General features: G+C 41.1%; 2 protein-coding genes across 6 annotated transcripts in view; both read left to right on the top strand.

Moving 5' to 3' along the window:
• The window catches only part of LOC108247228 (E3 ubiquitin-protein ligase SMURF2), a 42,504-nt gene extending 32,524 nt beyond the window's left edge, over positions 1-9,980 (top strand). The window contains exons 12-20 of the mRNA XM_017435191.3: positions 1,251-1,464; positions 3,019-3,122; positions 3,227-3,341; positions 3,451-3,629; positions 4,503-4,640; positions 4,773-4,893; positions 5,037-5,238; positions 6,043-6,118; positions 6,382-9,980. Coding sequence (XP_017290680.1) covers positions 1,251-1,464; positions 3,019-3,122; positions 3,227-3,341; positions 3,451-3,629; positions 4,503-4,640; positions 4,773-4,893; positions 5,037-5,238; positions 6,043-6,118; positions 6,382-6,481 — 1,249 coding nt within the window. The 3' untranslated portion in view covers positions 6,482-9,980. The remainder of the gene's footprint in view (positions 1-1,250; positions 1,465-3,018; positions 3,123-3,226; positions 3,342-3,450; positions 3,630-4,502; positions 4,641-4,772; positions 4,894-5,036; positions 5,239-6,042; positions 6,119-6,381) is intronic.
• An 877-nt stretch (positions 9,981-10,857) lies between these two features.
• LOC108247209 lies at positions 10,858-16,373 on the top strand. Of its 5 annotated transcripts, XM_017435163.2 has the most exons (7): positions 12,244-12,307; positions 12,475-12,684; positions 13,930-14,004; positions 15,438-15,540; positions 15,629-15,719; positions 15,802-15,880; positions 15,964-16,373. In XM_017435163.2, exons 2-7 carry the CDS (start codon positions 12,485-12,487, stop codon positions 16,199-16,201), a joined length of 786 nt encoding a protein of 261 aa, XP_017290652.1. In that variant the 5' UTR covers positions 12,244-12,307; positions 12,475-12,484; the 3' UTR covers positions 16,202-16,373. The 5 variants fall into 5 exon arrangements, with proteins under 5 accessions (XP_017290650.1, XP_017290652.1, XP_017290651.1 ...); XM_017435161.3 differs by lacking the exons at positions 12,244-12,307; positions 12,475-12,684 and adding an exon at positions 10,858-11,134; XM_017435162.3 differs by lacking the exon at positions 12,244-12,307 and having other exon boundaries at positions 12,316-12,684.
• The last annotated feature ends 113 nt before the right edge of the window (positions 16,374-16,486 follow it).

The raw sequence follows: 16,486 nt of genomic DNA, 5'->3' as shown, positions 1-16,486 counted from the left end.
TTACAAATTGTCAAATTTACAGTATCCAGTTGTCCTTGAAGCACAACAAAGATGCCATTAACTTCTACTGTCCCTTGCAGATGTTTTTATTGTGTCCAGAGTATTGATTATTAAATTAAGGTAACTCAGAAAAAGTGGTTGACTAAGTTCTCTTCTCTCGCTTTTTTTTTGTTTTCGCCCTGATCAACTCATTGGACATATTTCCGTTGAACTAATGAAGCACCGTTGAGTTTCTTGTGGGGCATGTTGACCGGTCCTCCCATCCTGCTTCCATGTAGACTCTGATAAAACATGGTCCCCATAACCCATTAATCCACAACATGTTAGCACTGTTGTGAGGGAGTTTAACGTTTTATATATAAAATCAAGTTTTTTAATCACGAAAAGTCAAGACAAAAGACTTTCTGCTACACTCTACATTTACCAGAACAGAATTTGTCATCTGAAAAGAAAAATATTTATAATGTTATGCTGGTGGGAAAAGCAGGAACTGGAATTTTCCAAAAAATGTTGGTGCTTTTTTTTATTTTGGTTTCACCTCAAAGTATGAAGAAGTGTGTCACCCCCAGTGGTGAGATGATATCAGTGTAGTTGTGGGAGGTGGTGACTGTAACCTCCTTTAACATTCAGACATGGAGTGGACACAGACACAGCTGGAGTAAAGATTAAAAAAAAAAAAAAAAAAAGAAAGTTTTTGAACCATTTGCTGAAGAGAAAACTCAACTTTTCTGTTTCGGTCCGTCCACCAGAGGCAACATCTCTGTTCGTCCCTCTGTGAGTGCGCTTCGGTCTTTCTGCTTCCCTAAAGTGCATTTTGTCCTTTGAGTCGTTCCTCGGTGGTGATATTCATCAAACATCTGGCCGTCGGCCCGAACTGTTCACAGGTCTGGATCAGAGTTGCTCCGGGCTTGTTGTGTTTTATACCCGGGAGGAGTCTGAGGGTTAGAGAGGGAATTTCTGACGAAACTCTCTTAGTTGTGGTTTGAGTGTACATAAGAGAAAGTGGTTTGGGAATTCTTAACACAACACTTCCTTCCTTCTTTGTATAAATCTGTTACATCTACCAGACTTGGTAAATAGAAGAAAAAAAATACTAATTATGTTTATGTTACAGTGTGTCATGAATCATACTGACAAAAAAAACTCTCTCCTTTTTATTTATGTTCCTCAACTTCCTCTTCATCCCTTATTCATCTCCCTCCATCTGTTCCGCTCCCTCCTCTCCGTCGCCCACCTTTCCCCCGCTCCAGTCACCCGCCGCAGCTCAAGGACCAGGGTGGTCCTGGGGGTCCGCAGCAGGCTCTGTCCCCGGCCCAGTTACCCGAAGAGGCAGAGTGCCTGACGGTGCCCAAGTACAAGAGAGACCTGGTGCAAAAGCTGAAGGTGCTGAGGCAGGAGCTTTCCCAGCAACAACCCCAGGCTGGTCACTGTCGCATCGAGGTCAGCCGGGAGGAGATCTTTGAGGTAAAAACCATCGAAACACCCACATCCTTACCTAGACAGATAAAAAATACAGTTATACGTCTACATTTTATGTTCTCAAATTACCTGTCATGTAGCTGAACCTTAAAATGATTGAAGCAAGGATAAATAAAATATACATGTAGTTGTTATTTGTTATTATGACACTTTATTTTATCTGCTTTAAACAATAAAAGGCAAACAGATGAATGCTTACTTGCACATATATGTAAAGTATGCGTGAATTTTAATCCTCTTTTATTCAAAACATCTTGTTCTGGCGTGCAGTTTAAACGCGGGTCCTCGCTTTTTAATAAAAGAGACTTTCTTTACGACGTGCTGCAGATGTAGCTCAGGGCTGCGCAGAACCGGCACTCAGAGCCGTTTCTCTGTTTCTGCCGCCGCCTCTTGTTCTTCCAATCACTTGGTCAGCCGAGGCAAAGGCATTCTTTGTGCGTGATTTCAGCAGCTAAAGCAATAGGGGAGAGGTGGGCGGAGCGGGTGAGGAAAGGAGTGAAGACAGCGGTGGCAAGTATCCGTGACCAGACATAAGTTCATAACAGGCTACGAGAGCCATGACTTCATCCCGGTTTGACGTGACAGATGGAGGAAGTTAGGTTTTCCAACCTGCTCTGTGCTGGGACCAGTGGTGCCGTTTAATGAGATAAATGGTGTTTTTGCTCTTTACAGTGTAGCTGTACTCGCAGAAGGAAGTCAGTTTTTATTTTTAAATCACTGTTTTTACAATAGATTATGTTGGGGGTTTTTTTTCTTTTTTTTTCTTCAGATACAAAGAAAAGACATTTATGAAACTGTTAATTCACTCAGCAGCCATGCTTTTATTTTTAAAAGCTGAAACTTGTTTCCTGCGGCCTGGTTTCGTCTTGTGCCTTCAGTATCTCCAGACTCCGTATCATTTAGAAGATATTCAAAGTATGTTTTGTCTCAGCATCTGCCCTGCGCGCAGCCTCTGAAGCAGATCGACTTGTTTTTGCTCTCAAACATTGTTAATGAAGCGGGAAATCTTGACCCGTACGTTGGTTTCAGAAGAGATGAGAGACTGACAGGTTTTTACAAAACATGGAGACTGTTTGTGGGTAAACCAGGATAAAACCGCTGGATCAGATTACTTTGAAACAATTTATAACATGAATCGTATTTATTCTTTAGCCTTTAGTTGGCTTTTTAAATATAAAATCATGCATTTTAATAATTTGGTCTGTATTTATGCATTTCTAGTTTTATAGCTGACAGGCTAACAGATTTTTTTTTAATTGAATCTTTGATAGTGTTAATGCTGTTTCAATTATTTTTATATCATTTTAATCACTAATTTTTTCAGGTGTTTGGATTTTTTTTTCCTAAAAGCTAATCATGTTTATTGACAAGCAGTTGGGGTTTCCTGCTTTCTTCCTGACCTGATTTTTGTTGTTTATATTTCTGCTGAACACTTGGATTCATTCATCTTCAGTGTTGAACTTAAACAGAATCCTGCAGCACTAATTCCAGTTTATGTTGTTGTGTAATAATGAGTTTGGTGTCTGTGCCGAATCTTAGGAGTCTTACCGACAAGTGATGAAGATGCGCCCCAAAGATCTTTGGAAAAGACTGATGATCAAATTCAGAGGAGAGGAGGGACTGGACTATGGAGGCGTAGCCAGGTAGTTTGTTGTTGTCAGGATTGTTAAAGTCTGATTTGACTGACAGCTTGAACTTGAAATCATGCCTCTGTGTGTGTGTGTGTGTGTGTGTGTGTGTGTTGTAGGGAATGGTTATACCTGCTGTCACACGAGATGCTGAACCCGTATTACGGCTTGTTCCAATACTCCAGAGACGACATCTACACCCTTCAGATCAACCCAGACTCTGCGGTCAACCCAGTAAGAACCACTTCGTAGCCAATTGATAATTCTGCCAGTTTAGACTTTTATTTTGCGAAATGATGAGAATTTCATGTGAACCCAGATTTGCCTTCTTTTCTGTCTCCAGGAGCATCTGTCGTACTTCCACTTTGTGGGTCGTATCATGGGCATGGCGGTGTTTCACGGCCATTACATCGACGGAGGCTTCACGCTGCCCTTCTACAAGCAGCTGCTTGGAAAACCAATCACGCTGGAAGACATGGAGTCCGTCGACCCAGACCTCCACAACAGCCTTGTTTGGATTCTGTAAGACTTTTATTTTTCCTGTTTGTTTTGTTTTTTAACCCAGACAACACGCTGCTTTTATAAATGCCTTTTTGAAACACAAAGTGAAAGAAATGTGGATGTTCGAGTTCTTTTATTTAACATCCTCAAAGAGAAGTAGAACAGCTTTAGAAATGTCTTCACAAAACTCTTTACATAGTACTTCCTCACAGGAATTAGATTATTATTTTATTGCGATTTCAAATAACTTTCCAAACAAAGTGGACACATTAACACAACCAGCGTCCTCAGATGGTGCAAACTCGATGATCTTAACCCTTTAGGAGCTAAATGTTTCTGTTTTTCTTGTGACGTTTTAAGTAGTAATACCTTGTTAATCATGTCCCTCCAAGTGAATATGAATTGATAAAATCCATTTAAATTCAGATTCATTTAAACTTTATTTTTAGAACAAATTAAAAAAAAATCTTCTTAGTGTGCTGTACAGAAAAGAAAAGGAACTGGTCAAATTGTATAATTTCCTCCCAGTTCATTTTTAACATTTTTATCCAGTTTAGTCACATATATCACTGATTATAAACTAATAATGAAAAGAAAGTTGTTCAGTGAAAGAAACCAGTTAAATCTCCCATCCTAAACATGTAGCTGCTTACAGGAGAGAAGAAAACTCCTCTTCAGTGTCAGAAGTTTTAAACCTATTTGTTTCGGTGATATTTTCCTTGTGAAGAATAAAAAAACTGATAACTGAGGAACCTGCAGAACAAAATCTAAACGCCCTAACCTGTCAGGGTGCGTTGATGCTGATGATTTCTAGTTTCCTTTTTGTCTTTTGTTCTTATTTTGTGGACTGAACCCTAAATGACGTGCCACCTTCGGCCTCTTCTCTTTGCTCAGGGAGAATGACATCACCGGAGTCCTGGATCACACCTTCTGTGTGGAGCACAACGCCTACGGAGAAATAATCCCACACGAACTCAAGCCCAACGGGAAGAGCATCCCCGTGACAGAGGAGACCAAGAAGGAGTATGTCAGGTACAGACGGATGTCAGAGCAACACGGAGTCCGCACGAGCGCGCCTGTTTTCTTTTTCTGCTCATTTAGTGTCAGATATATTCCTTCTGTGACTAAGTGAAGCGCTGCCTATGCTCTGTGATCTTACCACAGGTTGTATGTGAACTGGCGCTTCCTTCATGGCATCGAGGCTCAGTTCCTGGCCCTGCAGAAAGGATTCAACGAGGTCATCCCACAGCACCTGCTCAAAGCCTTCGATGAGAAGGAGTTGGAGGTACAACAGCAACACACTCACCACACAAAGTTACAGACATCATCTAATCTTTGTTTACTCTTCAGGAATCCCCGTCCCCCCACCCCCTTTCCTCCATCGTCTAAAGAACCAGCTCAAAGTTGATGTAAATGTTTACCTTTCAGCTGATAGTGTGCGGTCTGGGGAAGATCGACATCTCTGACTGGAAGTCCAACACCCGTCTGAAGCACTGCACGCCTGACAGCAACATTGTGAAATGGTTCTGGAAAGCTGTGGAGTCCTTCGATGAGGAGCGGAGGGCGCGGCTGCTGCAGTTTGTTACTGGCTCATCGAGAGTCCCGCTGCAAGGCTTTAAGGCTTTACAGGGTACCTACAAACACCGCTGCTTTTGTTATTTAACGTTTTAAAGATGACTTCTAGGTGGAGCAAATTAACCACCTGCTGTAAGTTCAGCTAAATGTTGGAGCTGATTTATTTCTTTTTATTTTGGCTGCTTTTTCAGTCATTTTCTGTCCAGTTCTTGTACCTGACCATTACAGCCTATTATGCAGGACAGTGGACAATTAGAGGACAAATGAAGTGTCTGAAAGCCATGCTTTTTTAAGGAAAAACAAAAGATTTCACAGTTGCATCATCTTTCGATTGATCCATATCTGTTTGCCACAGTTTTGTTTTCATAGATTTGAAAAACAATTGTTCTATTGTGAGAGGCTGCTGGTAACAGAGGGCCTAAAAACAGCTCATTTGATAAGTTTTGTGTTACAGTTCATGCCTTTATTTTAGGATCTGAACGAGTCACAGGTTAGGATTAAGTAGCTTAACAAAACAAATTGTCAGGGACACAGGACAGGACAGAAAATGACATGAAAAGCAGCCAGTATTTAGAGGAAAATTTTAAAAAACAGTCACAAAGTCTGGAGAACTGTTTATTAAGACCAGTTTAAAAGATTACAAGAATGTCTGCCTCTTTGGAAGCAGAATATATATTAAAATGATTTAAGACCTTTTTTCTACTGTTCAGATTCTAATGAATGTTTCTGAAGTCCATAAAAACAGCAGCCTTTGCTGTGATGAAGTGAGGTTTTATCTGAATACAGAAAACGAGTGGATCGGGACTTGGTTGATTCTCTTAATGGTGCCTGATGAGTCCTGTTTGTGTTTTAATGGCAGGTGCTGCAGGACCCAGACTCTTCACCATTCATCAGATAGACGCCAACGCGAATAACCTGCCCAAAGCCCACACCTGGTGAGCCCTACACACCCGCATGAACAAACACGATGGGCTTTAATGACCGTAGGGGGTGTTTTTAATTAGCATCGTTGTATTACTGACGTCTGATCCTCACAAAGATCTCAGTCTGCTTTAACAGCTGCAGCAGCAATAGGTTTAGTTTTAACAGAGGTGACTTTCTTACCGTGACACGCTGGAAAGCTTCCAGTTGAAACGATTCGTCTCTGTTGTCCATCTGGCTTTCGTTGATGCGACCGCTCTGACTTTTAATTCCCCAGTTTCAACCGGATCGACATCCCCCCCTACGAGAGCTACGAAAAACTATACGACAAGCTACTGACGGCGATCGAGGAGACGTGTGGCTTCGCGGTGGAATGAGAGCCGAGCTGAAGAATCTGTTTGTACGAGTTCACGTTAGGACTCTGATAAACTCCCAACGCCGCTGCAACAGGCTGGTCAGATCGCCCCGAACGTCCAGCCCGTCGGTCTTCCTGTCCTCTCCTCTCACCACACTCTTCTTTTATCAATACCTGAGCAGCTGCTATAGACTCGTCCCATTTATGCATTTGTTTTTTTTGTTTTTGTTTAGTTCTCATGAACACTTTTGCATCGTTATTGTGAGTTTTTTGTTTTGCATTCAGACAAAAATAAATAAATAAAAATCTATTTGAGTTAAATTAGGAAACGTCAAACTTCTTTTTAATACCCCTTAGACACTTGACAACGGATTGACCTTCTTGCTAACTTATTCACTGATCCACATCCAGCTACTGAATCTGTGACCCTGCAGGTAGCTCCATCCTGACCTCTTCCTGTCCTCTTGGCTACAGAGTTGGTGTTCTTCATCGTTTTAGGAGCAGTTTCAATCCATTCTACCTCAGTGTAATGTTTTGATATTTAAAAGTTTTCATTTTAAAAAGCCACGGTTCATCTTTGAAGTGGCGATTTAACTCCAGTTTAAAAAGAAAAAGTTTCTACAGCAGTGATTCACAATTGAGTTGTTCACACCAGCAGTCATTTTGTACTTTTGAAACCATATAATTTAAAAAGTGACCATGAAGAGGGAGTCGTCAGTCATGCAGGTGTTGGTCAGAAACTGTAGGGTTTTGTTTTTTTTTGTTTTGTTTTGGTTTTTGAGAATCTGTACAAAATGTTTCACTCTTTAAATAGCTGCAGTGTGGCCTCATCTTTTGTACGTTCATATGTCTGAGTATAAAGATATATAAACAGCACAAAAAGTAAGGGAATGTGTGTTTCGTTGATTATTTCTTTGTTTTAACAATGCAATAAATCTTATCTCATTGGAAAGTTTGTTTATTTCCCCTAAAAGTGCATTTGTGGGTTGAGCAGCAGAGTTATGTTGGTTGTGCTCATGAAAAATTGCCAAGTCTTGTTTTTTTTTTCTGATATTGACTCGTTTTGAGCTTCTGGTGCCCCAGGTGCTGACAGTCAGGCGCCTGGTTGGTCTGGGACAAACTCTGTCCTCTAAGATGACATTGATCGCCCTCACAGAGCCAGGTTTATCGGAGACTACCTCCCGGAGTTTGGGAGGGGAGCGGGTGGAGTGGCCCACCTGCAGTTCTGACTCCGAGCCTCTTTGAACACCTGAGGGATCAGCTTGGACGTGCTGTTTGTTCCACAGTGAAAAACGCTGGTTAAAGAATGGGATGTCATCCCACAGCAGTGTGTGACGAAGCTGGTGAGCAGTGTGGGAAGGAGGTGCCAGGCTGTTGTGGCTGTGTATGGTTCTTCCACATGCTACCAAGGCACCCGTTTGGTAAATGAATGAATAGTTAATTTGCCGATTTGTCTTGTTTCTTCATACTTCAATCATCTAATCCAATAAACCTCATCAAACATGAGCCAATAGCAGAATAAGATGCTTGACAAAGAAGATTTGGCAACTTTTTTAAACTCAACTCTGCTGCTCATTCTCCTGACAAACGTGGCTCCGTTTGGGGGAAATGAACGGGCTTTCCAGTGATTTAAGATTTATTGCCAAAAAGCATCGTTACAACAAAGAAATGATCAACCAAACACATTTCATGACTCAAACCGTAGTTCATCTTCACCTCCACTCTTTTTAGTTGTTTTTTTTGTGTGTATCTGACTGCAGAGCTGAAAGAATCTCAAACTCCTTGTCACGTTTTAACACTCGTCTCCAGCGGCGCACATGCTTGTCATTAATCCGTCACACTTAATGTCAGATTATAAGTGAGCTCTCCACAAGTCCAGGGTTTGAGGTGGGTGACTTTTCTCAGTCAGATCGGTTGAAATTTTCTTTCTCTTGATACTTCTGAGCACTTTACAAACGGAGCAGTGATGGGAGTGCTTTCTTCATGTTGGATTCTAATTCATGCTTCTTTTGTGTGCAACAGCAGTAGTAATACTCAGACTAGAAAAAAAGTTATCTCTAGATCTGTAATTTTTGAGTATATATGTACAAAGATATAGCTATTTTGTATATTGTTGCTTGTTCTTTTTAGTTTAAATGCAAGCATGTTGATGTCTTTGCATTCTCAGGTGAAGTTGTCTTTTTTTGTGTGTGTTTTTAGTTTAGTTTAAAATCACACATTATGCTAATATGTGAAGAAACTAAATTTCAACCCCCCCCTCCCCTACAATTTTCCTTGAAGGCAAACGTTATGCAAATATTTGCTGCTATGCAGGTCTGTGTCACCACTGAACAACTTCGAGCACACACACACAACAACATTATTATGCACGGAGGTTTCCAAAATTACCTTTTTTTTCGATGCAAGAAACTCCTCCTGAGTTCGGATGCAGGAGTTGTGACTGCAGCCGAACTCCACAGAAACCAAAACAACACGTCACAAAAAAACAAACAAACAGAGGAAACAACAGAACATGCACCGACGTATGCCAAGAGAAAATCTATTTATTAGCGGAATCGTTACTCCTAGAACATATTTTTGACTAAAAAGAAAAATCTTTTTTTTTTTATGTGTACTGTTTGCATTTATTTACAAACATGGAACAATTTGTTGATGTGAGATTTCTTTTTTTTTTTTTAATTCGAATCACGAGGCGAAAACAAGTGAAGTTAGGTGGTCTTTGTACAGCCTTAAAGCATTTTTTATTTACTGTTAATAACGTCTCAAAGATATAAAAATGCGTAAGCTCTTTTTTTTTGTGCAAATCATGCATACAACTCCAATTTATAATCCAACTCTTCCTTCAATGTACCAAATAATTATTGAGTTATTTCTTTTTATTGTGTACATTTTATTATGTTCCCACATTCAGTCCATTTCTGCTTCTTGTCTTTTTTTCTGGCTGGATCCACTCATTAAAACATCCAGATGAGACAAAAAAATCATACTTTTTTCTCAGTTAAGAAGCCAAATCTGTCAATTGTTTTCTTTTTCTCCAAGTCTGTGATATAAAAAGATGTGTCTATGCTGACCTGATGAGGAGATTAAACTAAAAAATTGTGTACCTATGTTGAATATTTAGTAAACTCGGTCCTCCACAAACCTGCATGTTTTATTTTAATTTCTTTGGTGGACCCCACAGGGCTTAATCAAAATTATATGTGGGATTTTTTTTTTTTTTCTATCTTCGCTTTTGGCTTTCGATGGTATTTAGTACAAAGCAAATACCTTGTTTCCTTTTCATTAAGACGCCGCGTTCCCTTTCGTTTTTTTCATTCTTTCTTCTGTTTTTGTATTTATTTCAAACATGTGTTCATAGTTTCCACATTAGCTGCTCTGTGAGTTTGTAACTTACACTTGTACATACGAACAATAATAATAATTCAAAAAAAAGCGAAAAGTAAGAAACTTCTTGTACCCTTACAGAACACTGAGCAATAAAAACATGCTGTTTGGACGCGACAGCATTATGTTTTATAGAATCTCACGCTGTACTGTCGTTTGTCTTTTCTTTTATTCGCTGCTGCACCTTTAAAATGGATTTTTGTTGTATTTGGTAAACATTAAACTGCATGTTCTCACTAAAAAGGCTCAATTATAAGCTTCTGACATTTGCATTTATTCAGTCTTCTAAGTCACAAACATACTTTTACAGTCTTCAGTGGAAACAGGTGAGATAACAGGTGGATATTTGTTTTCTGTGTAAAACAACAATTATTATTGCCTTATTGCAGCGGTGGGTGATATGCATTCCTTCAAGGAATGCTAGGCCTTTAATAAAAAAAAAAAAGTTGTATTTCCTTGTTTTCTCCCTCCCGCGGGTTCGACCCCCGCCGGGAACTGCTCATAAAAAAAAAATTAAAAAACGAAAAAAAACACCGAAACAGACCCGGAAAGGATTCACTCGTCCTAAAAAAAAGTCCACCTAAACGCGTTTATGGCAGGAAAAATGTCGGGGCGAGTCCGATGAAACGACGGAAAAAGTCTTAAAATGGAGCCTTGTTCCTCCTGCACCGGCAGACATTTTTACCCACATGTACGTTTTCATAAATGTTACACGACGCGATCGTTTCCCCATTTTAATTTAAGCGTTAACATGCAAGGCTAAGTTGATTTATTTGTGTGCTTCCTGTTTGATTAAAGCCAAAGTAGCTGTCGCAATTATCTTTAATGAGCCATGTATTTTTTTGTACGTGTGTATTTCTGATTAGAAGAAAAAAACACTAAATGCGCGTCATTCACGTCTGAGTAATTTGTATTAAAAGCAAAACCAGCAGCGTGTTTTTTTTGTTGTTGCCAACATTTAGTAGTTTGTTTACATCCGGACACGGACTGCATTGAGGACGGACTGACGCGCGGCGGATGTGGAGCCGGTCACGTGACGTGAGGAACACAAGCCCCCCCGGATGTAAACGGAGCCAGAGGAGGAAACAATGGAAGTGGAGGTACCTGGTCGAAAGCGAAAAGGGAGAGTCCTCCTGTCCACCTCGGAGAAGGAGCGACGCCTCAAAGCCGTGAGGATGAGAGTGGACCGGAGCCGAGTCATCCTGGGGGAGGAGTACGAGCGCTGGAAGGCGCTGAAGCAGAAGCTGGGGGTGAGGTCGGACGCTTCGGTGGCGAAGGTGCTGCTCGACAGGTAAGGGACCCCACCGTCATCCAGGTGTGAGCAAAGGGTTTGTTTTAATAAGTTATCAGCCTTACAGCGTTCCCCCCCGACCTCGTCCTTTCAGGGACGGCGAGAGTCTGAACTCTTCGTGGCGCAAAGACCGAGTTTCAGAGCTGGTCGGTTACTGACTCACCTGGATCGATGATCCGAATCCTCGCGACGAATCGGGACTCAAGAGTCGGAGGTCTCAATTAAAGCAGACCGCCGCTAAGTTCACAAGCTAGCAAAGTCCACTGGATCCAGGAAACGCTGCGGACTCGGATGAGTCAGGATAAAAACTTAACAGGATAAATGTCGGACTCTAAAGAATCGAACCCACATGTTTACGTGGGTTTTACATGCAGAACAGAAAATAACATTTAGGCTAACTTATAATTGGTTTCCACATTTTACAGTTTTGTTCTAATCATTCGTAAATTGTTTGTTTGTTTACCCACTGCAAAAGTTGTTTATTTTTTATTTGGTAGTGGGACCGACTCAATAGAATCGGACCGCTTTAGAGAGGGACTTGAATCCGTATACGATAGGTTTTAGGACCAATAAGTTTTTCAAAAAATGCCTAAATATTCAAAAGTTTTAGCAAAAAGACCCCTGTTTTTATTCACGTAAACACTTATCTGAAGGTCCGATCCGACCAGCAGGCTGGAAAAGAAGAAGAAAAAGGCGCACTCTCACTCGGCACATGCTTGGGTCAAAATACGATGATATGTACGATATCTCGTCATTTCCTCTCTGCGACCTAATTTCTACGTCAACCCGGATGAGTTTGTTTGTTTATTGTTACTCAGTTTTTTAACAAAGTAGAAATTCTGCTTAAGTCACTTAAAAAAACATTGAAAAATTGCGTTTTTTTGACAGGTATCGCGGCTTTAAGTGGTTTAGGTTTTATTAAAACCTTTAAATGCTTGCCTGTGTTAGTTATCTTAGGGTGAAACAATTTCTGCCAGTAGGATACTAAACCACCTACAAATGTACACTAAAAATAAAGAATAAAGGTGAATTTTAGCATTTTATTGGAATTGAACAAAACCGGAAACGAAAAAAGTTATGCTGACGCTAGAGGGCGCCAGTACCCCGCGTGTGCTAAAATGGTAGAAGAAGAAGAAATGTTTTGTGGGGGAACCAATAGTATATCTGGATTGGGTACGTACTCGATGTAAACAGAGCACTCGGCTGAATTATTGGCATGTATTAAATTATGTTTTTTCATCGTATATATATATTTTTAAATACGCGTCGATGAGCCGAGTCCGCCGCGTTCGAAGCTCGAGTCACGTGATTGGCCCGCATTAACGCTGGCCTCGGTCTAGGTAAACAAACATGGCGGAGTCGGTCCAGGAGAAGACGTTCAGGTGGAAGTATAAGAGCGAGTCGGACGCCAAGCGCGCCCGGAAAGAGAAAGAGCGACTGAGGCAGCTGTCGAGGATAAATATCGGGGACCAGGCGGGGCGGTGGTGCGCCGTAAAGACGGAGCTCGGCATCCAAACGCACGCGGCTTTTGCCAAACTTCTGCTGGACCGGTGAGTTCAACGGTTTTCCTCCAACGGTCGAAACGTTTAACGGGCCGAACCTTAAAGGGGCTCGCTGCAAAGTGAGAAAATCGGACACAAAACAGGCCACCCTCGGCTACATCTGCTGGTGCAGTTTGAAAGAGTTTACTGCAGTAGTTTTCCAGATACACTGACATCCAGCTCTGGAATGCGGGTCCACACTCAATCAAAATGGCAGAATCCGCTTGAAAAAACAAAACACAAAACGTGCAAAGCTCGAGTCACGTGACTGCCCTACATTAGGCTGGCCGCAGCCCCCGTTAGGTGAACAAACATGGCGGAACTGGACGAGCCTAAGGTCTCAGAGAGGACGTTTAGGTGGAAATATGACAGTGAATCTGCAGCCAGACGTGCAAGAAAAGAGAAGGATCGAGTCAGGCAGCTGTCCAGAATCAATATTGCGGACCAGGCGAGGCGCTGGAGAGATGTAAAGATGGAGCTCGGCGTCCAAACAAACACAGGTTTAGCGAAACTTCTTCTTGACCGGTGGGTTAACTCTAGTCGAACGCGCTGATAGGTTAATTCTCTGATCCTAATTTATCCTTAATCAAAAATATGACTGTAAACACTAATCCATCAAAATTATTGAAGTTCTTCATCCCAAACTGACAATCGTTGCACAAGTTTTGCTTACAAGGACACATTAACCATCGATATGAGAAAAATATTCTGCTGGTTTAGTTTGGGTTTTTTTTTGCAAGTTTTCTTGACTTTGCAATTAGTACCTTTAATTTATCTCTGATTATAAGCTGCTAAATTTCCTTCATTTGCGGGAAATTCCTCGTATTGGTTATTTATTTTCTTAAAAAAAACAGGTAAAATCCCCCTCTGTTTTCAAGTTCTCGTTAATTAGATTTGTTTTATAAACTTGTCTGAAGACTTTACTGAACACACAGACTTCTCCATCCCAAACAGCTCTTTGACGGACATCGTCATTGTTTACATATTTTCAGTCACTTCGGCTGTTTCTGTAGGGCAACAAATGTTTAGGTCACATGATGTTTACTGAGATAAAAGATAAAAACAAACAAAATCTGTGGCAAATATGAAGTTATATGATAAATTTATACTATATTATAACAGACATAAATAAGCTTTTTGGTCTCTGATTAAATGAATGTAGTTCCAGAGATGCTGATGTGTACATTTGTTGTTAAAAGTCTTGTTTTGTTCGTTTCCTCTGCATCACTTTGACAAATGTCTTTTTGTTTCTAGTTTCTTTCAGACTGAACTAGAAAAGAGTCAACAGAATCCGCAGAGGCTCGAAGCTTGCTCTTCAACTGATTCTTGGTGAGAAGAACTCAGTAAATCTGCTTTTATTAAAGCTGAACTGAAATCAAACCGCAAAAAATTGACATTTCACGAGTGTTGTTTAGTCCAATACAACCACTCAACATCCCAAGACCCATTTTCTGACCTGAAACTTAAATAACTTGTTTTTAGAGTTTTAGTCAATATTTTTAAAAGTGGGTGATTTGTGGGGTGGAGTTCTGTTCTGGGTTCATGACGCCCCTAAAGCAGAGCTGAAGAACGAACGTTTCCACTCTCCGGTTGTTTACTTGTGGAAATGGAAGAAGAAGCCTTTTTTGAACATGAAGAAATGCCGGAAGACTTTGGGGGAATAATGGATATAAAACCATACCAGTATGAACCTGAACCGATGGCTGAACCTCTGGAATCGGATGAAAACTCTTCAGATTTGGATTCTCATGATCACCAGGACCGTCATGGCCGACAAATCAACGCGCATAATGACCAGGTTGGGAACGTGAAACGGTGAGAACCAATTACCTCCAGGTTGTTGTCATGACATCAGTACACAACACCAAACATAAAGACGGAAGGACAGAGCTAACGTTGCTAACTCAATGCTAACCTGATGCTAACTCAAAGCTAACCTGATGCTAACAATGTTTCAGAGTAGCATTTATAAACTCACACCAGAGTAAACTAATTAACAGCAGGTTTGTTTAATCCCACGTAGATTGTTTATATTTTTCATCTGAATCACAAACTGATCTCAGGCTGTCGGCCTTTAAGCAGCTCAGACCTTTTAACGACAGCGCACGTTCACGTCACGTTTGAAATACAACTTCCCGTTTCTCGTCTCCTTCTCTGTCCTCTCCATTTGCCTTTCTTATAGAATTAAAAATAGTTAGGACTGCTGCTGGCAAAAGGTCCTGTTTTTATTATTCTTATTTTTTTATTTAACGTGAAACCAGTCCACCGTATTAACGAGGGTTGGAGCAGTGCTCCTTTTTGAAGCGGTCCGAACCAAAGTTTTGATAATAATTCCCACATCGGAGCTTATGAATCCAAATCTGAGGAAGGTTTCTATCTTTTGGGAAGCCAAAAAAATAAAACTCCAGTGGTATTTTCTGTCCAGTTCAAACGATTAATTCCAACGAACTGAACCATGTTGTGCCGGTATTCATCCACTCACTGATAAAAAGCTGAATGCTGTGAACCTCAGCGGCTCTGTGGACGTCATGGAAAAAGCAGAAAACACCCAAGTGGTCTTTTCAATATTCTGTATTAAAAAAAAGATTTCACAATAAGCACATTTTATATTTTTCGACTGATGTTGGCTTCAAAACACGTTTCAGTTCAGCTTTAAATGTTTATATTTTGGCTCTCGGTTCATTGAGCATAACAGATATTATGGTTGAATTTGATGGTTATAAAACTGAAACAACCTGTTCTTAATTCACCGATTTATTTAGTGAAAGCGTTCACTCTGATGATGACTTCACGATGAGTCCGTTCATCGAAGAGGAGCGGGAGACTTTTGCTGCTCCTTCTGCTCAGTCGTCTACACCTGGACAGGTAAATCTGATTGAGTCAGTCAGTCTGTTAGCAGATCTATAGCCTGAGCTTACTGCTGACGGGTCGGTGTTGCTCGTCTCATTTTAAGGAGCTGGAGAAAAAAGCTGCTCCGTGTCAAAGTCCAACAAGTTCAGATGAGGTGACGACCACTGAACTGTCAGAAAATAAAGAGAACAGAGGTGAGTTGACTTCAAATCTTCTGTTATTAAAGAGGCAAGTTGTCTGCAGGAGAGTAATCGTTTAAACTGGCTTCGTACTCAGTTCAAAATGAAGAGGAGGAGGAAGAACTCAGCACCTCGCTAAGTGTGGGTGATGGACGGTACCAGGTGGATCTGAGAAGGTAGAAGCTTTTACATCCAGTTAACCTCCCTTTGAACAGGATGTCCTCCAGTCCTAACAGCTCTACTCCCCCTCCCCCCTCAGCTCGTCGGAGTTCGTCGTCGATGAGCAGTGCATCCTCGAGCTGTTCAAGTCATGCCGGAAGTGTAACCGTCGGTGTACAGTCAGGAAGCGTGTGAACGGACTGAAGATTGTCGTTAACCAGACGTGCGGTTTCTGTCCGAACCACTTCGAATGGACCAACCTGCCAGACGACGACAAAGACAATGACCTCCAGGTCAACGGACAGAACACGGCGGCTCCACCGCCGCCGAGCAGCTGATGGTTGTACGTCCTGACATGACCACGGACTCAAACTGCTGGAGCAGCTGGACCTCTGTTGCTGCTTTTCTACCAGCTGTTGAGTGAAACCCAGAAATTGACTTTTTTGTTTTTTTTAAGCTTTATACTGTTGTGTTGTTACGTTGAAATCATATAAAAGTTTCTAAATTGTTGTCCGACTTATCCATTTCACCATGTTACTTAGTAAAGACAGTAAACCAATAAAGTTGTTAGAATATGACACTCAGGTCACTGGGTGGCATCGTTTGTCCATTTAGACGCAGAT

The sequence above is a fragment of the Kryptolebias marmoratus genome, linkage group LG3 (genome assembly GCF_001649575.2).
Source record: "Kryptolebias marmoratus isolate JLee-2015 linkage group LG3, ASM164957v2, whole genome shotgun sequence".
Lineage (NCBI taxonomy): Eukaryota > Metazoa > Chordata > Actinopteri > Cyprinodontiformes > Rivulidae > Kryptolebias > Kryptolebias marmoratus.
Note: the sequence above shows the minus strand (reverse complement) of the source record. Positions and strands in the feature narration are given on the sequence as shown.

Excerpts from the sequence above, each read along its gene's own strand:
- LOC108247209 (XM_017435160.2), top strand. The coding sequence starts at position 12,989 with ATGGCGGAACTGGACGAGCCTAAGGTCTCAGAGAGGACGTTTAGGTGG. Across the intron at positions 13,201-13,929 it reads GCGAAACTTCTTCTTGACCG|TTTCTTTCAGACTGAACTAG; the intron begins GTGGGTTAACTC and ends TTTTGTTTCTAG. Across the intron at positions 15,881-15,963 it reads TACCAGGTGGATCTGAGAAG|CTCGTCGGAGTTCGTCGTCG; the intron begins GTAGAAGCTTTT and ends CTCCCCCCTCAG.